The sequence below is a fragment of the Triplophysa rosa genome, linkage group LG1 (genome assembly GCF_024868665.1).
Source record: "Triplophysa rosa linkage group LG1, Trosa_1v2, whole genome shotgun sequence".
In the NCBI taxonomy this organism is placed as follows: domain Eukaryota; kingdom Metazoa; phylum Chordata; class Actinopteri; order Cypriniformes; family Nemacheilidae; genus Triplophysa; species Triplophysa rosa.
In genome coordinates this window covers 28,151,408-28,178,092 of record NC_079890.1, presented here as the reverse complement: position 1 = coordinate 28,178,092, position 26,685 = coordinate 28,151,408, and the positions used below count along the sequence as shown (strand labels likewise).

General features: G+C 42.3%; 1 protein-coding gene across 1 annotated transcript in view; it reads right to left on the bottom strand.

The window, feature by feature from the left end:
* The window catches only part of kcnq1.1 (potassium voltage-gated channel, KQT-like subfamily, member 1.1), a 33,471-nt gene extending 7,913 nt beyond the window's left edge, over positions 1-25,558 (bottom strand). Inside the window, exons 1-12 of the mRNA XM_057338468.1 lie at positions 25,245-25,558; positions 22,382-22,472; positions 17,483-17,609; positions 17,302-17,380; positions 17,101-17,197; positions 10,096-10,236; positions 9,839-9,949; positions 9,640-9,735; positions 9,431-9,541; positions 8,526-8,649; positions 7,418-7,471; positions 7,174-7,303 (exon numbers count right to left, since the gene is read on the bottom strand). Of these exons, the coding sequence (XP_057194451.1) occupies positions 7,174-7,303; positions 7,418-7,471; positions 8,526-8,649; positions 9,431-9,541; positions 9,640-9,735; positions 9,839-9,949; positions 10,096-10,236; positions 17,101-17,197; positions 17,302-17,380; positions 17,483-17,609; positions 22,382-22,472; positions 25,245-25,558 (1,475 nt within the window). The remainder of the gene's footprint in view (positions 1-7,173; positions 7,304-7,417; positions 7,472-8,525; positions 8,650-9,430; positions 9,542-9,639; positions 9,736-9,838; positions 9,950-10,095; positions 10,237-17,100; positions 17,198-17,301; positions 17,381-17,482; positions 17,610-22,381; positions 22,473-25,244) is intronic.
* Positions 25,559-26,685: the final 1,127 nt, after the last annotated feature.

Sequence of the window (26,685 nt, the reverse complement as noted above, 5' to 3'; positions counted from 1 at the left end):
GCTAATGGTGAACACTGGTGGAGACTTGCGCAAAGGGAGAAGGACTCCCACTGGGACAGAGAGAGAGATAAAGAAAATGATGGAGAGACACATACAAACTGAGAGGGAGAGAGAAAAGGAGGAAATCATATGAGGTCTTCTTTCTGCCAAAAGCAGACTGCAACTCTCATCCGTTCCTGATCTTATTTGGTTGAGTTTGGCCGCTAAAAACAATAGCAGCCAGATGTGAAAGAAAAACATTTTCACTGGAGGGCTACCAATGACTCAAGAGGGACCTTCTAGATAAACGAAAACGAAAAGCCTCACCTGCACTTTGTTTCTTCATGTATTGACATAAAAAAGTGAAAATAATCCCACATTGACGACGATACTTTGTGTAAGAAAAAGATTCAAGCTGGCAGTGTTAAATGTGTCTTAATGTGGCATGCTGATTGCAAACATAAACTGTAGAACACAGGCTTACAGATCAACACTGAAGGATAAGCTATAGTGTGATCATTTTATTTATTTATACATTGCTATATTTCTATCTTTGCGTCCTTGTCCATGTAAATAGTAACTGATGTTGTATTTGTGACAATGGCCATCATAACTACACCAAACAAAGATCAAAGAGGTGCATCGTGGGACAGGAAATAGACGTCATCAGTACCATCAACACTTCAGGCCACAGCCTCCAACTCCCCTCCTCTAATTAACTAACAGGGCGTGTTCAACAACACCCGGTCAGTTTGACCTCAACACGCAAGTTTGGACAATGATGTCAACCATTCTATGCATCTATCCATTAGTGGAGAGTAGATGAACACCTGATCCTGGGTCAGGATTAAATACAAACATGTGCAGCAGGTCCTGTATTGATTAGAGAAATAGATGTCATGCCGGGGGGCTGGCAGGAGTTAAGAAGGTAATAATGAGATGCTTTAGAGAGATAAGGGGAAATGGAAATCTTGTGGTCGAATTAAACTATCCGTCTTATTAAACACTAAACCTGCCTGTGTAATCTGAAATTGAGAGATATTTGTGCGTGTTTAGATGAAAATCAATGGCTTGTTGTTTGACCCCTGCCCAGAGGGTCTCTGCTTATCTAATTGTAATCAAAAGTAGACAAACAGGAAACATGACAATCAGTGGGCTTCACTCTAATCTGTGAACACAAACTCTTTCCCACTAACATTGCCTCAGTGCTACCGCACGCTGTGTGACTAAAACTCACGCGAACAGATGTGCGACTGTTAATAAATATGAGTGTGAATATGTAAATTGACAGAAAAGACAATGTAGTTTCTCAGAGAAAGCAATGGTGGGTTTTATAGGTCCACAATAGTGGCCAAAAGTGATGTCCGGGGGGGTATATTTGTACAATATGTGCTTTTAATGCTTCCTCAGGTTCAATGAAACCATCAAATTATGACTTGTATGGTACAAAATACTTCTAGGGTATTTACAGGGACACAATTATTTGGAAAAATAAAAACTACAGCGTAGCAGGGAACAGTTTTTTTTCCAAATATACAAAAAAACATAAGAAAACAAAAAGCTGACAGGAAATTTTATCTAGTGATAGTTCACCCAAAATGAAAATTCTGTCATTGTTTACTCACTCTCTCAAACCTGTATGACTTTCTTCCACAAAACACAAAAGAAGATATTGTTGGTAACCGAACAACGGCGGTGCCAATTCACTTCTATTGTATAGACACAAAACCAATGCAAGTCAACGGGTACCTCCGTTGTTCGGTTTGTAATGACAAGAGGGTAAGTAAATGGCAAAATGGTTATTTTTGGGTGAACTATCACTTTAATAATATTTGTTGATCCTCTCTTGTGGGAACATTTACGTAGTCACTCAGCTATGTCTTTATAAACTCTGCAAATGAGTTGTAATTTTGTGCCAAGCTTCCTTAAGCTTAATTTCATACCCCAAAGTACAACATATACTGTATATAAATGCAACATATTTAAAAGAAAATTGTAGACGTCATATGCCCAAACTTAAACATCACTTTTGGCCGGGACTGTACACTCTTACCACAGGTCACCAGTTTTCTTGTGTCAGCTTTTATTTCTTTTAATGTTTTTAGAAGAAACATCAGAGACAGTGTTCTAACTGAGAACAGCATTAAGTCTCATGAGCTATAAAAAAGCTATAAAAGAGCAACCTCTAAGCAATAACATTTTCCTAAGGGCAGGCAATGGATATATTGTTCTACTCTATTGTTCTAACAGACTAGCACAGCACCCTACCGGCAATGTAAAGTTCAAAGACTTTAAAGGCACGATATGAAACTAAACCAAATTATACAGAAAGAAGCCAGATCCTCAAACCCTCCCTAATGTTTTGTTACATCATATGATGAATCACAAACACATGTCAATTACCCCGATGTCCCCCACAGAGGACATGTGCGCTCAGCTGACTTGTCTCAGCGAGTCAAAAGACAAAGACCTTTGTGCGGCGGTGTTGCGCCACAGGCTGCGAGATCGTGGCACTATGGCACTAAAGGGCTCATGGGGGCCCTGTGTGTCTAAGAATAGCTCTCTTGCAAGAGGAGGGGGAAGACCACACTGATTAGCCGCCGTCTGAGAATTCTGTAAAGTACATTATCCTAAATTTTGCCACCGTCTTCCTCCTGGAGCTGAAATGCCTCAATGATATTTTAATAAGCGGTCAGCTGCGATAAGAGCCACTGAGGCAGCAATGACTGATAATTGCTGACCAGAGGCCAGACGTTCCACGATGGTAAGGACCCGTGGGGCGGGGCCTGGGCTGCTGGCCAGAAGCCATCACACACATGCACAAAGACAAGATGCGGGCGCGCACACGCAGCAGGGGTTCCTTTGGCTTCAGCCGGGCAAAGATCTCTTTCATCCCGAGCATCAAAGAGCCAGACTACTACGCAAAGTATTAAATGTCCTTATGAAGAGTGACACAGAGGGATGCAACATTTACTCTCTCTGACATTGAGCCCTTTGGAGCAATACACCATGACTAAATGGCTTATGTTCCAAACTTGTGGCCTCTTATGATCCTAAACATTATAGCAGCAAAGAAATTGACAGTGTTCAGCTCAGCACAGGTCTTTAAACATCACCAGGGGCCTCCCGGCCTATTGTCATATCGTATTGCCAACTAACAAAGTCACTAACTTACCCGGGCCCTCAAAAAGAAACTGGATATGGCCTGTTGATATTATTTTCACCGGAAATATTGAAGTTCAGAGACAAGAAAAGTATTGTTGAGGAAACAAAGGTGTTATTTGTGATTCATTTAAAGTGATAGTTCACCCAAAAATAAAAAAATCTTTCATCATTTACTCACCCTCTTGTCATTTCAAACCTGTATGACTTTCTTCCTTCCGCAGAACACAACTGATATTTTGAAGAATGGTTTTAACTGGCCCCCATTCACTTGCATTGGTTTTGTGTGCATACAATAGAAGTGAATGGGGGCCATTGCTGTTTGGTTACCAACTTTCTTCAAAATATCTCCTTCTGTGTTCTGCGGAACAAAAGTCCTTGAAATTACAAGAGCGTGAGTAAATGAACTATCACTTTAAATGTGAGAAATTGTAGCCTATACTAATGTTGGTATACCTATATTATATCTATAAATATATGAAAAGAATTGAAAAGGGGAACTGCATTTTAAAGCTTGCTGATTACAGGAATTTGTCAGATTACTTGTCACTGCGTTCACTGTGTGCAGCGTTGTGCTACAAAGTTCTACAGAGTGTCTTGCTGGGCTCTTGGTCTGACAGCAAATGAAAAAATCATCTGGGATGTGTTCTTTCTTGCTGAGCGACTTTCTCTCTCTGTCTGTCTCCCTCTCTCTTTCACTGCTTGGCTGACTCTCGCTCCATGTCCCTCGTTAGCTCTAACACACTGTAACGAAACACAATTACTGTTAAGGGGGGAAGAAAAGGGGCCGTGACGAGCAAGATAAAGAAACTTGTGCTGGCAAGCCGCGCTGAAGAGGCATTAGTGAGCCAATGTTTCTGTCCCATTCAGCACGCCTCGCACACCGCCACACACTCCTTACACACACACACACTCGTGTTACACACACACGTTATACCCAAAACGCAATGTACATCTTAATGAAATATTTTATAGCATTTTTTTTTTAAAGTTCAGGCCTGAAACATACCCCCAAAAAAGGGAAGTATCATTCAAATGAAAAAGATATGTACAGTATATTGAGAAAATGCATGCTTTTGGGCAAATATGTATACAATGCACTCATATATAAACTATATAAACATTTCTGTGAAATTGTCAGCATGAAGATTATTGCTCTGTGTAACAAGAGTGTTTCTAACAAAAGTCACTGTTGCAGTCTTCAGCCCAGGAGCCCATTACGACCAGAGCCGCTTGTCAATCAGGCTATTGTTGGCGTGTGTAGAGCTGCAGACAATGGCTCTTTGTCTCTGGACCAGTGTAGACGGCCTGGCTTTGCCTCTGCCACTAGAAGTCCTTCTCTGTTTACTGAGAATAAATCAATCTTTTCAGCCCGGGTCTCCTTTGGTAAACATCACACCACTACAAGACTGCTACAGCAGATACGTGCAAGTACAAATGGCACTTTTAGATGCACCTGCGTTTGCTTTGATTTCATCATGTATACAAGAGCATACTTTCTTTAACCCAGAAAGCCACAAAGGTGCTTTTGTGTTTGATATGTAAAGACTACTTCACAAAACGGCCTGAAAAAAATCAAAGCACTAATTGTTTACCAGGTCTCGCTTTACTACAAAAATCTTGAATTATTAGTTAGGCTTAAAGAGAGTGTATATTTTAAAGTCTGAAATAGGTGTTTTAGGAAGGCATGGTCAGAAAGATGTTTTTGTCACATTGTTCTTTCCCAACCCCCAATGCACGCAAAATGTTTCAGCTGCAGGCACGAGGAGGTTTTTGTGCCTCTCCCACCTCTTGAGTTAACAGCCTGGGTCAAAGGTCAGAGCAGGACAAATGTCCGAAAGGAGAGGATAGGAGCAAAGTAGAGGAGAACCGATAATACAGAAGATGAGCAGAGAGTAAAGTAGAGATGAGTAGAGTTGCACAGAGGAGAGGTTTCGACTCTGGTCTTTTCGAGTCCCCACCCTACTCTGCTGGACATAAACAAATAAACACGCGCTCACACCCACAGTGAGCGAGAGAAGAAAGAGAGAGAGGGAGGGAGAGACAGGGAGCAGCAGAGAACAGAGAGGCAGAGAAAAGCCAGCTGTTACCATTGCATCTCAGTATGAGGCGAATGAAAGCTCATTAAACTTCAAAGATCAAATAAAAGCTCGTAATGACAAGGCGCCTTTGTAGAGGAGACGTAATATGTCTACTAAGAATGAAAGGAATTTAGAAAGGAATCAGAATTTTTCTTTATCTAATTATAATGTCAAATACAGACGATTTGGTGGAAAAGGGCAATTTATACCAAGAATTAATTTCAGGGTCCAAGCAACATTGTAAGAATAGCATTTTTAATGGATTTTATTGTAAATATTATCCCTTATTTGGACTAACACAAGAGCAAGTGAGAAAAATATCTAGCCTAAAGTATGTCAGAGATTAAAACTAATCGTATTTCAGAAAAGTTGTATAAACACAAAAACACATATCAACCTGTTTTTTCTGCATGTGCATGTACCAACACAAAATACATGCATACGAAATGCAGATTTTCCCAATAAGCACAACATAAACACTGAATCAGTGCTCTGAATCAAAAGACGTGAGCATAGCAAGTGTTAGGTTCTTCAAAAACACCTCCACTGCCCTCTTGTGGTTTTCTAAAAAATAATACAGAAACAGACCTCAGACACATTTTACATAATGTTAAAGGGGTCGTATGGCGGAAGTACGTGCTTTTGGTGTGTTATAAGTTGCCCATGCATGTATTAGACACGTAAAATTGCACAAATGAAAGTGTGGGAACAAAAGATGCATTCTATCTAAAAGCGAATGCTCAACCAGACTTGCCTGAAACGCCTCGTGTAACCACACCCCCACAAATCTACGTAACTTCCTAACATGATTTGACTAAGACCGCCCAAACCTACACGTAGTTAAGGTGGGCGTAATTGTAAATTTCATTGTATCGTCTGTCAGTACAATTGCTTTGGAACCTGATGTTCCGAATATGGTAAGAGGCGTTACATTTCCATGAAATGCTTGCAGTATTTGACCAATCACTACGCACTGGTTAACTGGCCAATCATAGCACACCTCGCTTTTCAGAGCGATGAGCTTTGTAAAAAATTAGATTATTCAGAGAGTGGATCGGTCTATTGCCTATAAGTAAATGGTTTGCTGTGCACAGGCTTTGCACTGTTCCACATGCTGGACGGCTAATGGGGCACAGAGATTCTGATAATGACCCCCTCTCAGGCAACCTAAAGCCTGACACATAACCACTTTTCATGGGAATGCTTTGGGGCACAGAAACATACACCATTTCGTGCACTTTGTCCTCTTAAAATCGCTGCGTTTGATGTGGGTGGGCTCGGAAAGCTGAGATGTGCTCCAACAGAGATGGCACATGTGTGTTAACCCTGTTTTAAAGATTTGATATGGGAATTCAGTGACTGCAGAGATTAGCAGGCTGATTAGACCCTGTTTGCATTTACAAAGACAATACTGCCAGTGTGAACTGCCGGGTAACAGGGTGTACTAACTCTAACACTAAACTTAACACTTCATTTCTGATCAACAGCTGGACTATAATGTATCATGTCATCTGAAATGGTTATGCAACATTATAAGTAGAGGGAAACATGGTCAGAAATTAACCATTGCTTAGGGCAAAAATGTCATTGAAGTTGACAGAAATGCCTTTAAGGCATGCCTTGGGTTACTTTTTTGTACCATCTGGTATACTGCTGATTTGCTGCATATTCAGAAGAAATTTTATTGTGCTAAAAAGAATAACACACATGGTTAAAATAAACCCTAAAATATACCCTCATTTAAGTAAAAATGTTCCATTAAGGCAAGTTTAGCTCCTTCATGGAAAAGTTAATTTTGGTATAATTAGTGGTGAGGATATTTGAGGAATTTTCGGACTCCGGTGTGACCACAGTTGAACTTTTTGAACCATGAATAATTGACTCTCTGTCGTCTACAGCAGTCAGAAAGTCTCTGTTTAAATTGCACTAAAAATGTCAAGTTCTTACTCACTGAGACACATGAGTGACTGGAAGGAGTGAAATATCTCTCTCTGCATCAATCTCCAATTCATCTGCAATGCTACTGCACCTCTGGAGGGGAGGTCGAGACTGCACTTCCAAAAACCCAGCGGATTTATTTACTAAAGACACACAAATACACATATTGTCATACTGTTGCCTTTGCTTAAAGATCTTACAGTTATTCCAGAGGACATTTTCCAATTTTAGCAAGGCCATAACATTCTGTTACTTACCTGAATGTGGAGAGTACTGAAAAGAGGACAGAGAGTTCCAAGATTGCTCACGCTCTGTGAGGAGAGAGAGACTCCGTGATAACAAACTGCACATTTCAAATGAATTGATGTGAATACATGCTGTTCCATGTTAAATTTTACACTGTGATTCGACGCCATTTCAAATGTTTTCATCTGGATTACGGAATATAAATTTTGACGAAGTTAACCTGAAGTTTTTTTACAGAATGTAAATCAGCGATGAAAGAGTTTGAATTATCAGTGGACAGTGGTATATGAAGCCCTAGAACATTGCATATATGGATTTATCAGTGGGCCGATGTCATGGTGCGAAAGAAGAAAATGTTAACTTGTGACTGACATTAATTTAATTCAGGGCTGTTCCCTGATTAATCACGATTAACAGCATCCAGAATAAAAGTTTGTGTTTACATAATAGGCAATATGTCTGTGTACTGTGCATATTAATTTTGTAGTTACAAACACATACATGAATAAGTAAAATCCAAAATTGTATACATAATTTAAATTCTATATAAATATATACATGCAAATATGTGTGTGTTAATAAAAACAAAATAAATATGCACAGTGCAAAGACACACAAACTTTTATTCTGGAAGTGATTATTCGCGATTAATTGTTGAACAGCCCTACTAGAACACATTTTTTCAATGTTTTTTCTCTCTCTGTGTATAGGGGCTTTTTGAATAGGGTGGGTAAGATTGTTTCATAATGTATGCGTTGTAAGTTTCGCCCGCTGTGATGGGAATGTATTTTTAAAAGTTTGTAAAATAAAACGGTAACTACTGAATACGTCTGTTAAATGAAAACACACCACATCAAAACAGAGATGCAAAAAAGGCCACACAGATCAGTGTGAAGTGAGTAAAGGCAAGACACAGTTAGCAATAGACACCAACTGGTGCTCACCAAATCTTCTGACAGTGTTTGTCCCTTCTGTGAGATCAGAGAGATGAAATGAAGCATATCAGAGGAGTGGCTCTATTCAATGAACTCTAGAGCATGAGACATGAAAGAACACCGCACAAAACTGACAGAAAAGCCTATTTGGAGGGATCACTTCAAAGATTTTTGTTGGTACTACCTGACTGTTGATCTTGAATAGTGTCTTTCCCATCATCAAATGAATCATAGGTTATGGTGGGTATGGTGGGAGAGCCGCGGTCATTGTCCCTCTCATTACTTTTCAGCTTCCTCTTAATTTTCACCTGCTCAAAAAGAAAACAGCTGTGACGTTTGCATTCGCTGTGTGTTATGACAATATATTGTGGTGACAAAAAAATCTGTCAATGGGTATGAGTAGACACTGAATTTTTGACACAAAAGAGCAACAAAGAAGGATGAATGAACGTGAAAATATACAGCGGGATGTGCTTGATATTAAAAACATTATTACAAGAGCAACAGGCTGTGTGAGAGAACTCAATTCTGTACAAGAACGCTGCTCGCCTCAATGGTCAAAGCAAATGCATTTGAAAATGAGATTAAAATGAACATCTTGTCAAGTATCCACATAAACACAGTCAGCTATTACTTATGCAAACATACAGATATGTGTTAAAATATTGGATCTGTGCATTAAGACTCACAGTGTACATGCAGTCTAATAGACCAGCTGGTGTCATGCTGTTAAGAAAGAAAAAGAACAACTACTCTCGCTCTTGACTGAATCACTTTAGTAATAAAGTTACACAAACACATTGACTTACATCTTGCATTTCAAAACAATAAACACAGCGGCGTTGTGCTGCTAAACCCACATAATTCATGTTTAAATTAAATGTCCTAACAAATGGATGCTTTTAGAGTCTCCAGTCAGTTTTATTTTACCACTGTTTGTGTTGTGAAGGATTGTGCTGACTTTGGAAAACCACTATCTAAGAAATTAACATGTCAATCCTCGACTCTTTCAGTAAAAACTGATGTAGATAGCTTTGTAATATTTTTCTAGGGCCTATATGTACAAGCATCTTTACGTAGGCCACTTACCTTTAACTTCGGGCTGGACACTGAGGTGCTGGATGTCACATGTTTTCTCTTCAAAAATAACTTGAAGGTTGCAGAATCATCATTCTCAAGGGCAAAGCACCTCCAGGACGCCTTAAGCATGAGAAGACACAGGATGACTCTGAAAGGTCTAATCAGAGAACAATATGAATGACAAATAATAAGCTATTTAAAGTCTATAGGCAACGCACCTGTATCAGACACGCAGCTGCAGGGATTTGCCTGTTGAAGTGTTTTTGTCTCTGTTTCTGCTGTACCTTCAGAGCAAAACCAGAGCCAAGGATTCCCTGTGGGGAAATACTGTCATTATTGTTGCACTGTCATGCTGTCAATGGCCTGCTGTGTGGAGAACAATTGCTCTGGCTATTAAACTACATCTCTGTAACTTACAGCAGGCAGGGCAAAAAAAGAAATGGCGAAGACAGAGAAACATGATGCGATGGTCTTCCCTATCCAGGTCTGTGGGACCTTGTCTCCATAGCCAATAGTGGTTACTGTAACCTGAGCATACATACAGAAAGAACATTGACATTCAACACCCATTACTCAACACTATCCAATTCATTGCTGTATGCTTTCAATAATATATCATATCAATATGTCATAGCTATTGTGTCGGTGCAAGGTATGGGCGGGTATCTACCTACCACACCCCACCACAGAGCATCAGCATAGCTGCTGAACTCAGTGATACCACTATCATCCACTGCATCCTTTTCTGCCAGATACACAAAGTAGGATGCGAAGATGAGCCCCAGGAATCCAATATAGAGCGTAGTAATCAGTTCCTAGAAAAAGAAAACACTCACTAAAACAGACTGAGTCTTAAAATATTTTAATGCCCTTCTTATAAAAAACGTTTCTGTTTTGTTTTTTGTAAATAAAAAGTCCTTGTTGTTGCCTGATAGTTAGAACACCCCTATAAAATAATCAATACTTTAATTGTAACAACATACCGATTGTGACTTTACAATACTGCTCTAATCTGCTCTTTAAATCGGACGTAATATCGCGCAAAAATCTAATGCAAACCATAATTTATTCCGCAACAAGACAGCCTTCAATTTACGTTCTGCAGTCAGTCAACCAACCCTGAAGTAAACGGCAAGAACTAACATAACGTTAGAGGATTGCTCATGCCGACATGCTCAGTAAAATATATGTACATCAAATATAATCGACATAACTCTGAAAACAAAGGCGGAATAAACAGCTGCGCACTTTAAAACCCGAACTGGTTTGTTTGTTCGTTAAGAAGTAGACCTATACAAACTTATACATACTTGTAGCGAATAACTCACCTTACAATGAACGTCCACCGGAAGACGGAAAACGCAAAGGGAAAAACTTTTTTAAAGCGCATTCTTAAGTAGGCAAACTTTTCAGCTTTAGTGGGGATTTTTTAGTTTTATTCCTTATATTCGAAGGTTGACTTGATAAGAACGCCACATTGAAAATATAATCTTTCAACGTTTATTATTTTAAAGGCCTGAAGAGTTTGTTTCCTAAATGAGATGGGATAACTCCTATAACTCTTTATGTAATCATGTTTTTATTTTATTTTAGTTATGATTGGCTTAAATCAAAACAAACCAACTGCAGTTTGATTGATATTAATTTAAAATGCTCAATAAAAAACATGATTTTTATTGATTGTTATCTCATTTTGGAAATAATTAAAAATAGTTTGGAACTCTTCATATTTTTACAATATTAATAGGAAGGATCAACATGCTGCCACTGAAGTGTAGCCTAAACAAGACACTCGCTACAGTAGGCCTACTGTATCTTGTTCTGAGGGGGTAGTAAAGGTATGCGTATTTGGCGTGCTGTCCAGGGAGCGGGCTCCGAGTTCGCCGGTTCCTTCCGAACCCGGTACGCTCTCTCCCCCCAATAGGGGCGAGTGCGCCGAGCTCGGAAACGGCCGAACCCAGAACTCACCCCACAAAGCGCATGTAAACGCTGGACAGCAGCCGGGTAGTGCATACACCCCATAACGCTATACTTGAGGCTTCCTGGATGGTGGCTTGCGTTCGCCAAGGGGCCTGTGGGTCTTGCAGACCCTGATGGTACGGGTGATGCTGTGGCCGCTAGATTTGTGAGCTCCTGCAAGTGGAGGGTCTGCTGTGATCGTGGATCGAGATCCTGCTCCTGCGGGGTGGCTGATGCTATCAGGTTGTTGGTTTATTATTGCTGGGTCTTCTGGGGGGGTTGGAAGGGAATTTTTACCTGCTGCGGCAGAGCACGAGTTGGAAGCACGGGCCCCTGCGGGGGCGGGGGTGGTCGCTGCGGCGATACTGGCTTCATAGTGCATGGTGTCTGCTGTGGCAGAGCTTGGGTTGGAAGCATGGGCCCCTGCGGGGTTGGTCTCTGCGGCGATACTGGCTTAATAGTGCATGGTGTCTGCTGCGGCAGAGCTTGGGTTGGAATCGCGGGCCCCTGCGGGGGCGGTCGCTGCGGCGATACTGGCTTCATAGTGCATGGTGTCTGCTGCGGCAGAGCTTGGGTTGGAATCGCGGGCCCCTGAGGGGGCAGTCGCTGCGGCGATATTGGCTTCATAATGCATGGTGTCAGCTGAGGTAGACCTTGAGTTGGAAGCACGGGCCCCTGCGGGGGCGGTCGCTGCGGCAATACTGGCTTCATGATGCATGGTGTCTGCTGCGGCAGAGCTTGGGTTGGAATCGCGGGCCCCTGCGGGGGCGGTCGCTGCGGCTATGCTGGCTTTGTGATGCATGGTGTCTGCTGCGGCAGAGCTTGAGTTGGAAGTACGGGCCCCTGTGGGGGCGGTCGCTGCGGCGATACTGACTTCTTTGCTTGGGGGCAAAGATGTTCTGCAGCGGCAGAGTGAGGGATGAAGCACGGGCCTCTGCGGGGGCTGTCGCTCAATGCGATGCTGGCTTCTGGGGAAGGGGATGGGGTAAAGGGAACATGCAAGCGAATTTATTTAAGGGAAGGAAAGACGTTCTGCAGCGGCAGAGTCAGGATGAAGCACGGGCCCCTGGGGAGGCTGTCGCTCAATGCGATGCTGGCTTCTGGGAAAGGGGATGGGGTAAAGGGAACATGCGAGGGAATCTATTTAGGGGAAGGAAAGACGTTCTGCAGTGGCAGAGTGAGGGATGAAGCACGGGCCCCTGCGGGGGCTGTCGCTCAATGCGATGCTGGCTTCTGGGGAAGGGGATGGGGTAAAGGGAACATGCAAAGGAATCTATTTAGGGGAAGGAAAGACGTTCTGCAGTGGCAGAGTGAGGGATGAAGCACGGGCCCCTGCGGGGGCTGACGCTCAATGCGATGCTGGCTACTGGGAAAGGGGATGGGGTAAAGGGAACATGCGAGGGAATCTATTTGGGGGAAGGAAAGACATTCTGCTGCGGCAGAGTTAGGGATGAAGCACTTGCTTCTGGGGAAGGGGAAGGGGGAAAGGAAAGCATGCGGGAAAAATTACTTTGGGGAAGTAAAACGGATTTTAGATGTTTTTGGAACCAGAAACGTGTAGCAGGGTGGTTTAGGTCATCTACGAAGAGAGGGTTGGATGGAGATTTGGATTGAGGATTGAAGCTTGAAGATATATATGAAATGACCTCTTCTGGCCTGATCGGTCTTGCTTCATTTAATAAAAAACGAGATGGTTTCCGTATCGAGCACTGACAAATCCGAAATAGTAGGGTTGATTGAGGGGTCGAAATTGGACTTAGTGGTGAATTCTGATCCTCTGAGAAATCCAAAGAATGCCAGGATGAACATGGCATCGAGTGTGTGCGCGGTATGCTTGGTGTGTTACCCTCTGCGGAGAAATGAGATACATTTGGTCAGAACTTCTAAGGTGATAGGTTGTCTGGTGTCTCAGTGGGTGGGTTGGGCTCTCTGGATGCCTTTGATAAGCATGGATGTTTGAGAACTGGTTATGGCTTGTGAGGGAGCATTGTAAATTAATTTGTGAAAAAAGTTAATCCCGCTCAGATAACCTTTGATGGAACTTGCTTGGAGATGTTTGATTGTGTTGAGGAAAGAGATGAATGACGTGATGGAGAGGAGAGAGAAATCTGGGAAGGAAATGTTGTATGCATTATGAAATGCTTTGAAGTTTCTCCATGCCGTGAGGTATGAAAGTAAGGTTCTGTGGGAGATGGCTTGAATGATTGCGCTCAAGGATGCATCTATTAGAGTTTTAAGGGGGTGGTTTAATTGAATGTCAATTCCGAATAGGGAGGAACAAGCGTTGGTATTGGGTCTGCTTCTGGTGCCAACAGCCTGAATTTCTGAAATGAGAAACGGGAAAGGGCGTCAGTTATCTGGTTTTTTACTCCTGGGACGTGCTTGGCCGTCAGAATGCACTGATCGCTCGCGGCATGAGCTGTCTAGATGGATTAAATCCTCCAGAGCATGAGCGGAGGATGCGAGGGAGAGGAGATGCGAAACGAAAGGGCGACCTTGCGGGATGATGCGCATCGCGAAGTTCAGGTGGCCGCGAATTGATAATAGCTCATGTTTAGAACAATGCGGTGTGTCTGAGGGAAGACGCGATCAAAATTGTCCTATCTATTTTTTCCTTGGGCAAGGAAGCTTGGAACTTTAGCGTATCCAACTTAATGTCTAGAAATTCGATGGACGTGCTGGGTCCCAAAGTTTTTTCGGGTGCGAGAGGGATGCCGAGCTTTGAGAATACTTCTTGGACTTTGGAAAGATGTGCGGTAGGGATAGATTCTGGTGGCGAGATTATTAGAAAATCGTCTAGTAGGTGGATGAGGTAAGGGATGGCGTAGTTGTTAGAGAGAATCCAACAGATTGCCTCTGACAACATGTCAAAAATCTTTGGGCTGCTTCTGCATCTGAAGGTGAGGCTGACGGAAAAGTAAAATTTTCCATGCCATCAAATGCAGAAGAGATGCCAAAAGTCTGGGTGTATCGGCATTATTTTAAAAGCGGACGTGATGTCGACTTTAGCCAGCCATGCGCCGCGCCCGGCCATTTTGATAAGCGTAATAGCTTGCTCGACGTTTTGGTAATGTAAAGAGAATTCTTAGAGCGGGATCAGGCTGTTAATGCTTGGAAAGGGGGAACCGTGTGGGGATGAAAGATCGAATATTAAGCACTTTTTCCCGAAAATTTTCGCGTGGCTACGCCGATGGGGCTGACGCGAAAAATTGAAAATGGTGGGGCGGTAAAGGGGCCGATCATGAATTTATCATCAATCTCTTTTTTCATGAGGCAATCGACGATGTCGGGCTCTGCGAGCGCAGAACGGAGATTAGGGCATATGATGCTGTGAGAAAGGGAGCTCGCGATGCCGGGATTAAAACCTTTTCGAAGACCAGACAGAATGTATTCTGTAAATTCATGATCGGGGTGGTTCCGTAGTTCGGAGGATAAATGCGACACATTGACAGGAGTCGATAAATAATTGTGAGATTGTTTATTGACATTTTTGCGTACAGGGCAAACCAAGCGGGCGTGGGCGTCTCCACAATAATTGCACACATGCAGAAAGCAGCATTGTTGTCTCGTGCAACGGTCCGAGTTGAAGTTTCTGCAAGCTTCGTGCTCTTGTGTGTTGGTACCCCCTGATGTGGCTGAACGTGCTTGCCGGTTTAGCAGGCGCGGAACGTGAGCAGTGGAGACGGGGGGAGGCAAAACCTGGTGATGGGAAAAGGCGGGGGTGACGAGGGGACAAGCTGTGGTGCTGTGTGCCACTGAGCGACACACGGCGCAAGACAGATTCTGGTACCCCCAAAACACCCTGTTGTGAAGCTCAGTGTCCAGTGCGCCCCAGTATGGGCACTGGTTCCACTGAGCTACCCTTATTGCACATTTAGCAGAAAAAAATCTGTGATATGTGTAAAAATGCGTCCCCCCGTAAGAAAGCGCGAGCTCTGCGACTATGGCAAGATAGTCGCCGAGCTCACGCCTCCTATGGGGGAAACTCGTGCAAATGACTTTGATGAAACGTGAGAAAGCAACAGTGAATTCCGGGAAGGACAAAATGTGGGGACGACTACGGAACGTGCTCGGCTGACGGAGGTGCGAGTGGTGACAATAAGTGAAATAAATCTACGTCCGCACCTGCTAATATCTGCATCCTGATGTTGGTGGATACTGGGGGGGTTCCAGAAACGGAGCTTTGGGGGGCATCGGCATTGAAGTAGCTGATGCCAATGAATGCAGGGGGCGAGCTTGTGTCTGAGAGATGAGGGTGGGAAAGGCGTCCACTGGAGCGGCTAGCTGAAGCGGCCTCGTGCTGGTGGTAGTCATCGACGGTGCCGCCGGCCACGAGTTCAGGGCGGGGCCTTGAGTGAGAGGTAGAGTGCCGATGGAGTTGTGGAAGTATCCTGAAGCCGCTGTTGGAGGCCAGTTCGGGTTGTACTGGTGGTTGGAGTACGTGGGTGCGTTGGAATGCTCCTCTGCACCTCCGAGCTGGAAATCGGCGGGTGTCTGCAGCAGCTCGACTGGGGCGCGGCCCAGACTTGCCGACGGCCTGCTGCGGCGGCCTGGGGTTGGTAATCCTTGCCCTGCTGTGGAGCTAGTGGGCCCCGACTGGGCTTGAGAAGAACCTAGCGCCTGATTGAAATCCTCTGCGACTGCTGACTGTACAGCAGAGGATGTAGGCGGGGCCCCTGTTTGAAGAGATAGGTAGAGGTCGTATAGCTCTGCCTTGTTCAACCGCTTGCTGGCGGTGACATCCCGTTTGGCCAAAGCAGTTCAAAGGCCGGCGATGGTCCATTTCCCGATAGCTGGGATGCACAGGAGCGCAGAAGCGTATGACGATGCTGGCGAGGGAGGAGGATGTCTGCTTGGCCGCAGCGATGAAGTGCAGCGGCGCTTCGAGGTGCGTTTGGCAGCCTGGCGAGGCTGGCGGCCTCGGGTTGGAGCCTCGGGCTCCATTTCTGCAACCTTCCCAGGTTTGAAACACTGAGGAGCGCTTGAATTCGCCGGAGTTTCCTACTGATCGGTGCTATCGCTTACAACCGAATTCGAGGTATCCGACATGTTTAATTCTTATGTTTAATCCTTTAGAGATGGCTTCAGGTAGGATTCCTGGTCTATTTATGTTCTGGAACCAGCCGGTCTTAATTATATGCTCCGGCTTCTCCCAAACTTTGTTAATAAAACATCATTTATTTTAAAACGGTCAGTTCTGGTCCTTGATTCTGATTGGCTGAGCCCAGTTCTAAGCCGTTATAAAATACCCTGATTTTTAACGGCTGACTGCATTACATAGCCTAAATATAACTTTATTTACTTTATTTTATGAAACCTTGCTACACATATGGAATAACCGTTTTATAAAAGCAATAAGCCCCGCGAAGCAGTGGGTTACAATCCGCTTCACGTTGTGCCACAACGCCCTTAGCTGTTATAAAATGCACTGTAACCCACTGCTTCGTGGGGCTTATTGCTTTATTTTATGTTCACGTCCCGGTTTCACAGACAACGCTTAGCTTAAACCAGGACTATGCTTTTGTTGAATTAAGATTAAAAAATGTCATTACTGGTGTGCATCTTGAGACAAAACAATGGCACTGATATATTTTAAGATATGTCAGGGCAAGTTATTTTCAGTTAAGACAGCTCAAACATTCATTTTAGTCTGGGACTATAGCCCTAAGCCTTGTCTATGAAACTGGGCCCATATGTTTAACAGGGTTACGATCCCCCACCTGTCTGTGTATAAAGACCACTGATCCAAGCAATCGCCATGTTCCTCCCTGTCGATCCACATGCAGCATTCGTAGGATTTGGAGGAAACGCACTCCTCTGTAAACAACAATGTTAGGGCTTTAATGTGATGACAGTTACAACAAAGTTTTAATCTTGTGCCGTAAGGAAAGAAAAGACGTCAATGGCTTAGAAAACCTTACCTGACAGCAGAGGTGGCAAACACCTGACCTTTAGAGCCAAATGCCAACACAATAATGGAGGCCACCACTACAATTAGGTCTAATGGAAAACAAGGAGGACATTTGAACATTTTTTAACAATGACATCATATTCATACATCAGCCACAGTAGGGCGTTTTGCAAATGATTTCACACACTCACCAATAACAGAGATGGGCTTTCGAGCAAAGCGGAGCCTCCCCAGAATTCCCACATATTTACTTCGACATCCTGCTGACCACAGACGCACTACATACTCCACACCAAAAAACACAACCAGCACTAATTCCTACAGAATGAAAGAAACACACTGTGCTTACACGAAAGTTTCATGCACACATGATAATGAGAAGTTAATGTGATATTGACAAAATGTAATGTTTACTAGAACATGTGGAGCATATAGGCTTGGTTTCACAGACTGGGTTTATCTTAAGCCAGGACTAGACCTTAGTTAAATTATAAGAATTAAGTAGCTCTTATAAAAATGCCTTAGTAAAAACTTTTCTAGTGTGTATCTTGAGACAAAACAATAACACTGACATGTTTTAGGATATGTCATTGCAAGTTATTTTCAGTTAAAACAGCTCAAACTTGCATTTTAGTGTCGGACTAGGCTTAAGCCTTGTTTGTGAAACCGGGCATTAGAGAGCTAATACACTCCTGACAGTCACTTGTGTGTTAAACAATATAAAGCGCTGTGCCTGAATACAACATTGCAAATATCAAGAAAGAGATAATTTTCAGTGAATTGTCTGCTCTGCTTTATCAACAATATGGCTTTATAATGTGAAAAACGTGAATGGTTTTCATTGTGAATGTATTCCACTGTCTAGAAATTCCTTCTGAGGAACAGAACTGCCTTTTTCAAATATTTATGAGGTATGTCCAAAACAAAATCTTTCACCTATTGCAACTTACCTCTGCAATCCTGTGACTGAGGTAATGACAGATTTTTGGACAAAAAACCCATTGAATTAATGTGATTTGTTGTTTGATTAAAGATGAATGTATTATTTGGTCAGGCATCAGTCAGAACACAGTTTGTTCAATAAAAACACATTTCTTTTGGACAATATAATTTGAGTAATATTGGTATACATAAGACACGTTTAACAGATGCATATTAAGACTTAACAGCCATGACACAGGGTTATGTGAAAACACAAGACGGTTGGTTCATGGTCATTTCCAACAACAGCAGTTGCCCTTGTCTGCTTCTTAAAGAAGAGAAGACAAAAGAGGGCTGAGCACAGGCCCTTTGAGAGCTGTGAAGAAGCAGACATGAATGAGTTATGAGGCTGGCCGTGAAGCCCTCTGTCACATAAGCAGTCTGAAGAGCTGGATCCAGGCTCTGTCTCGGTCTGAGAAGGAGCTTGGTCAGCTGCCTGGGGTCGGCTTCTGGCACAGAGTTAGCATGTCTAAATGCCACTAAATAATAAAATGAAATTACAGGCGTGGCACAGCCCTGGCCTGAGGGAACATGAAGGGTGAACCAAGGGAAGGCGGGTGAACACATAGTGACAGAAATGTGACTTGAGCCAACAGAGGTCACAGCAGATCAAAGAGACCTTTAGGCCATGAGCAACTCATGCTAGACTAAAAAGTAGGCCAGCCTCCCCTTTGAAATACAAAATACCCAACAATTAAATGTGCCATCAGCCATTGTATACAACAACCCATCCATGGCATAGACAATAGAAATGTTATTGAACAAATTCTCAAACCTGCCACCGGTTAAAATAGTTGTGTGTCAGTGTTTTTAACCTTTACATATTTCATTAGGCATACTCGTTTTGTTCACCCCACGCTCCTGGTTCCTCTACTTGGTTTCTAATTAAATCTAGACTTGTGATCACACTGACCAGCTGTCATATGAAAGGTCTGGATGAACGGCCAGTGGGCGACGGAGGCCATGGGATCAGCTTTAGGGGGTTGGGGGGCAGAGGAAACAAGACCCCAGATGCAAAGGCTTCTCTAGGTTACCATGGCAAACAGATATCCCATCCGGAATGCCAGCGTGAGGAGAGGACCAGTGTAGTAACAGCACAAGCCAGCTGACCCTTGTCATCAATCTCATGAGATTACATGAAATTTTTATTAAAACGGATTTGCTGTGAACCACACGGTTGGGCTCAGTGAATGGCTTCATTTGACCTTCTAGCGCTCTAGCCTATGCAAACAGTTGATATACCTGCCAGATCCCTACACTCTGCAAACGAACGACGTGTTGTGGTTCCATCCCAAAAAGGTAAAAAATCTCTCTCAAGTACCTTCTCGGGATCGGTTCCACATTTACAGAATGATCTGCCCGCTGCTACAAGATCAGCAGATTCTGTATCCATCTTTAAGAACCGTCTGAAAACACATCTCTTCCGTCAACACCTGACTGATCAGTTCTGACTTCTATCTCTTTTCTACTCTTTCAAAAAAAAAAAAACCTTAGCTCTGTATACTGTGATAAGCTACTTGAGACCAATTTTCTTTCATTGCACTTGTCCTTGTCCTTATGTTGTTCCAATTGCTGCCATTGTTTCCCTCATCTGTAAGTCGCTTTGGATAAAAGCGTCTGCTAAATGACTAAATGTAAATGTAAATGTAAGTCCATTAACAAATAATATTGTATTAACTAACTTACCCTGTACTCCTTGATAGGAGAAAGCCACAACGCAAACACATCATCGGTGTGACGGCGTAAAGATTTTTGTGAGGATTTGATAAGGTCTTAATTCCTCTGATTGAAAAGTTACACAGTAGAATGTCAGGAAGACACATTCTTATCTGAATTACTCGACGGGTCTTAACATTCACACAAAGGGAAGCCATTAGCTACTGTGATGGAAGAGGGGTGACGCCTTATCAGTTGAAATGTGACAGAGATTAAGGTGATTTGTCCTCACACTCCCAGTAAACTCAGCGTTAGAAATGAATATTTAAAAACTCCAGGGGTTAGGAAGTTCCCTCACCTCATAACAGTTAATAACCCTTCACGCAAATAACTGCACCTCATTCCTAATTGCCTCTTTGTTTATGTTTTAGAAACTTAAAACTTGCCGGATAATGTTTAGTTTCTATTAGCTTCCCGAATTACAAAAAGCCGAAAAACCTCTTTCACCCGGAGTTAAAGCATTACCGCAAATTGCCAAAATACAGCAATAAACGCTGTAAACATTTCATCATTATCCAGGCTTTTGTCTTTTTGCAGTTTTATTAGCCAATCATGGGGGGCCTCGGTTAACACAAGGCTCATACTGACAAAGAGAGCGACATCTGTGTTCTGTCCAATTAGGGGAGGGCCTATCTGTAGATGATAATTGCTCGGAGCAGAGTTTGCACCTAGTAGCATGACTACTGTTTTACCAACACCTACAGACAGAGCTTGATGATGTGTTATCACACTTAGCATATGGAGGAAGCCGGGCGACAGTTGTGACGCTTCTTCGTGGAAGCATGTGAGATCACAATCCTCTGGTGTGGAATTTCTCGGGACATGTGATGTCGGCGCAGTGTAACGTCCTGTGCTACTTCCACAGCCTACCAATCTTACAGAGGTAATGATCAACCTTTGAGGCTTCATTCCAGAAGTGTGACACACTCAATAGACCCGGAATAAAACCGAATAGGGCCAGTTAATAAGTGCTGGTGACATGTGTTGGGTGGTTAGCAGTGCTAATGTGCAGTAGCACTCCCTGCTCACGGTGAACAATGTCATGTTAATATGGATTAACAGGGCCTATCAAGACTGACACTTGAAAAAGAGTGAAACAATTGATCTAAGGTAATGATTAATCTGTTCTTAGCCAGATCTGTCTGATAAGCTTTAGCTTCATTTACATATTCACTTACTCATAGTAAAGCACTGGGACAAAGAGAATTTGGGAAACCGTGATATCTTTCCTTTGCTCGAACCGAGCAGAATAAACAACTGTGTCGTGCCACGAATTTTGCATCATGGCTTGGCAGGAAAAGATGAAAAAGGGGCATGACTGCTTTTGTTTGCCTGAACAGCTGTGAGACGCAATGCCTCATTAAAATAGGGTCTGAATGGGGGGGGGGGTCGATGTAGGGGGTAACACGCTGATTGGGTCCAAAGGGTTTCAGCCCCTAAAAGGGGGTTTTCTCTTCCTGTGAGAACACCCTTCTGTGACTGTATTAGTATTGTATTAGCATTCAGCCATGCTGGATATAGAACTGTATTCGATTTTTGATGACAGCGTTCCCCTTTATGCACAATAGACAACACCTGTTGTAATCTTGGTTAATCCTAGGGCCGTGCTGGACGGCTAATCCGAAAGGGTCCTTTCTAGTCCTGGAGTCTGTGGAATTAACTTGTGATGTGAGGCATTGCTTCATGAACACAGCGCATAGGTTTAATCCCATTATCTGGTGGCCGGATTGACCTCTGACATGCAGTCACCACATATAATCTCCATCCCTCCCTTTCCCTTTTTCTGCCGGATTTAGACAATGGATCCCCCACCCCCTCATCCCCGTTCTATGGCCTGCATAACACGTAATATTGCATAGGGAACAGTGAGTAATCTTGACATATGGCATTGAGGCTCTGGACCTTTAAAACACAAGCAAGCTAACTTAAACATTGATTATGTTCATATCTACCATAGTCTCTGTTAATAGAAAATGCGTTGGCAAGCACATTAATTACGTGACAGACTATGATCTGAATATTGATCCAAACAAAGCCTTCGATGCACTAACAAGGCAGCCTCAAGCAATTGATTGTTTGCACAATTGCTGCTGGGGTTATTGAACAAAATAAACAGAAAGACTGAATCATTTTTCACTGCAAGTACTGGATGCCATTGTAGACAACAAAGCATTATTTTTGGTTAATCTGACTTGATGTGACATAAACTGTGTGGTGTGAGAGTTATTTCAGAAAATGTTAAAAAGTATCATTCTTCCTGTGGTCTTCAGGCCTTAAATTCGCCATGAGAACAAGAAAAGTGACGAACTGACGCCCTCTGCTGGACAGTGCAATACTAACCTACATCGGCATTACAGAGCACAGGCACGCTTGGATTTAACAAATAAACTCACCACCCAGAATAGTGTTCTGTTAGCCAATGATTGATATTCGTCAATGGTTGACAGCACACTGAGGATCAGGCAAGACAGCACAATGAGAAATCTGCAGAAGGAAAAGATGAAGTGCAATTTTAACATCTCTATGTAAGAGTGATGCAAAGAGAGTACAAATTTCTGTTACTTTATCGTTGATAAGCTATTATAACATATTACATAAAAGGAAAGTGCAAAGAAGTTTGTAAAATTGGTTCTGTATAGAAAAGAGATTACTACAGAATTGACTCCCATTAACTAACTCCACACAGCAAAGATTTGTTTTTTTGCGGGTGTTAATATCCATATGCCTACTAAAAGGCAAAAAATCACAAAAAAACTCATTTGTGAAGAAAAAAATATTGGTTCTGTTCTGTATATGGTAACAGCTGATATTTAAGATGCTGTTACACCGTCTTTAATAAGGAATAACTTTGTAACAGTGTAAGGTTAAGCACATCATAACAAGGTCATCATTTGTATGTTCAGTATGTACCAAGAAAGGCTTTATTGTTACTCCAAAGACAAAAGATAAAGTTTTGTTCTTTTGAAGAGATAAGTGTGTTTGTTCACACGCAACCATGCTATTAATCTGACATGGACAAACTCTAGCTCCAAACCACATGATTACTCCTTCACATGCCTTAAACCTTGATAATGGCTTTCCCGGATAAAACCTTTTTTGCACAGAAAAAAACATTACGATTAAAAAGAAAGGTAATTACAAATGTAAATTATATTTAAAACATTATATTTGAATGTAAAAATTTGTCTGATGTCAATTAGAATTTTTTAATACACAAAGCAGCACATTTTTCTTCGTCTTTTTCATTTGCAAATTTTCATGGCAGTGATGTTCAACTTCTGCAACCTCTCATCTCAATAATTCATTAGTCTGACTTTATTAGCAATAAAAATAAAGCACTAAGAGGTATGAAACCCAGCTGCTGCCAACAGACAGAGCCCAGCTGTTGTCTGTCATCACAAATTCAGTGGGAGGGGCGAGAGACGTAAACGAACGTGCAAACATAACCTTGGGGTAAGATGGCTGGTTGGCAAATACAGTATCCATCTTATTATGAAATCAATACCGTTGATTGACCTTGAACCTGCCGTAAGCCGTCTGTAAGAGGCGTAGGTCAATAAAAATGCCGGAGGCTACCGCATCCATCCGGCTCCTCATCAGCTCACTGATGCTGGGGTTTAGTGGCTAGAATAATTGATCTGCCAATCCGCAGTGGTTAGTCAGGGATAATAAACCCGGCAAATGATTGTGTTCCTCACAGCAATTACAGGTAATCTCATCCACGGCAATCAGAGGAATTAGATTGTGTTTTAATGTGAAGAGTTAAACATGCATCAGTCCATTCAATAAGTTGTATACCTGCAGAAACCTTTGAAATTCACAGTACTTAACCTGCAGGTCTGAAAATGTTTATACTCACGTCATGTTTTATGCATTAGGTAGATGTTTTCACCAAGCCACTTATTGTGCATTCAATACATTTAAGCAGCAAATGTCTTTGGGTTTCAAACTTACGACCTTTTTATTTCTAATTAAACACTATACAACAGTTAACTACACAGAGATATTAACCTCTGAAGTGGTCTACATCACTAAAATACATTATATGTGGGGATTAATTGTACTTCCTATTTGCTCCGTGTATTAAAACATGCAAACTCCACTTTTTTGTAACTTGATTTTTAGTGACCAATCTGGATGTTCTTATCCTCTTCTCTATTGTTGTCTCTGCTGTCTTTGGCCACCCTCTGAGCTCAGTCCAGACCTTGCATGACAGCGAGAGGCATTTCACACAACCACCTAACGCACAGTGTACTGACCACCAATTACTAGTTTTACAAACAGCACGTGCACATGTACACAAACAGGGGTCACACTTTGATGACAAGAGTCATTCCCCCACAGCCTTTGAAGCAGTGATAAGCATGTGCACGTTCTTGGCTAACCTACCCTGCCTCCTACGCTCTCACTCACACATAAGAAGAAACACACTTCTTCATTCAGGAGCGATTCCTCAATTTCTTGCCACAGCTAACAGTTGGCTAGTGGTTAAGGCCCTGGGCTGGTAAGGCAAGAGCTGGGCATGAATTATGAATAGAGAAGCCCAGTTGTGCCCTTAAGCGAGGCAATTAACTCCATATTGCTCCATAAGGACTATCTTGGATATGAGTGCTCTGTAAATCACTTCAGATAAAGCCCATCTTCAAAATCACAAGCAACCAGTTAATTACAGAATAAAACGATAAGTCCAATCTTCAGGTGATTCATCATTCTTACAATAAAAAAACATGTCGACAGCCTTTGCTGTCAGTGAAGCCCTACACCGTCACACTCTCATGTTGTCCTGACATCTCTACCCAACACCACTGAGTCACAGGGTTACCAAAACCCACAGGGCCCCTCCTGAAGAGAGCCACCCCTGCAGCCAAGTTTAGCTGCCCGCTATCACCTACTCTTTTGCTAGAGATACAGAGCATGAAAGAGAATGTCCTTTTATTAGGAGAATTGCAAAACAAATGCATCCTGTAGCTTTTCTTTCAGTTTATTCAGTACACACCATCATGCACATATGTCTCTAATAAATTATGAATAGCCTATGATTTTTGAAAAGAATACAGAAAGACAACACTCAAGCAACTTTTATGATGAAATGTATTTTACATGGGCAATATGTTGTAGCCTTATTTGTAGTTTTATTTTTTAAACTGCACATATTATTTCAGCAAAAAGTTACCTTGAGCAGTCATTGTTACTTTCAAACACTTCACAAAACTGTTTTTCATTCCTTGTGGGGAAAATCACAGTTAATATACTTACACTGTGAAATGATACACAAAACATTTCCAACCCGATGGTCTCTCCAGAAAGTTATAGACGCGTCCCTGAAAGAAGGATCTGGTGAGTATGGGACGGGTGGTGCTGTACACAGACATGCGGTGATGGAAATGCGACACCCGGCGCTGTGTGATTATTGTCGGTGCCGTCAGGATCTCATTGCGCTTATTCCCGTCCGGAGTGGCTGACCTGCCGAACCTCACGCTGTCCTTTTGCATGTGCAGAATCTCGCTCATCCCTTGTTCTGAAGGTCCAATAGTCCACGAAGGTTCCGTTGCTGTATTCTGAGAGCTCATATTGCTGCACTCTGAATAAACTTGCTGAAGTGCACTAGTATATCAAAAGGTAACGGGTGAAAGCTTTGTTAAGATTGATTTTATCCTCAGCGCTCAAAAAATGAAAACTTTTTGCATCGCTTCATTGGTATTTTTAAGATGTCCAGCAGCATATTAGTTTACTTAAAATAGTAAAGTGAAGCTGGCATGGCAGAATAACGAGTGAAGCAGCCCATCATCATAAGCGGCACTTGACTGTGTCCAACTGAAACTGCATGTATCAATATTCATAATCCAGCTGTGACGTGCCAGGAAGAGGCGTCAGTGCCAACAGTGTTTGCTTTATAATTACAATCAATAAATCAGTTTCTATAGGCTATAGCAACAACAACTACTATCTAATTTTAGATTAATAATACATTTATTATCTATTTTATATTTGAGATAAAAGTAAAGTAAAGGCCTTCTGTTAAAAGGAAAAGGATATGAAAGTGATTTCAAAATGATGTATTAAAACATTTGTCTATGCAAAAAGGTAAAGGTGCAGTTTCATTTAGCATGACCTTGAATGGTTTCCTCACCCTTTAGAATTCAGGAAGGTATTGATTCACTGAGGAGCAGGTTTCAGTTGCTGTCACGTGGCAGTGAAGTGGTGACAGATACTGTTGTCACGTAGGTATTAAGATATACCACAGAGAGATATAGATATAGAGATCATCTGAGCAAAGTGAAGCATACTCTCAAAATTATTGTTGTGTGATGACCAGTCTTATCATAAGGATTTAGTTCTTGTCGGATGCCATTCGAGTGTGTTTCAACATTACGAATGAATGAACTTTCACATCAGTCACCGTCTCGAGTGCTAGAGATAAGAAGAACAAACTTTTGTTTAGAAGGTAAATGGAGGTTTTAGTCCTCATATGAAGCATAAAGTTTATAACATGCGAATGTCTTGTTTTCTCAGAATGAAGGACAAAACCAAAGGTATAATGCTACTACATTATAATAATGTTGTGTTTAGTTTAATTCCAACTTGCTCCATCACACCTGCCAGCAATATACGTCTTTTGGTCCCTTTGACTTCCATTGTATGGACACAAAAGACATTTCTTAAAATAGCCTCTTTTTGGTTCTACAGAAAGAGTCAT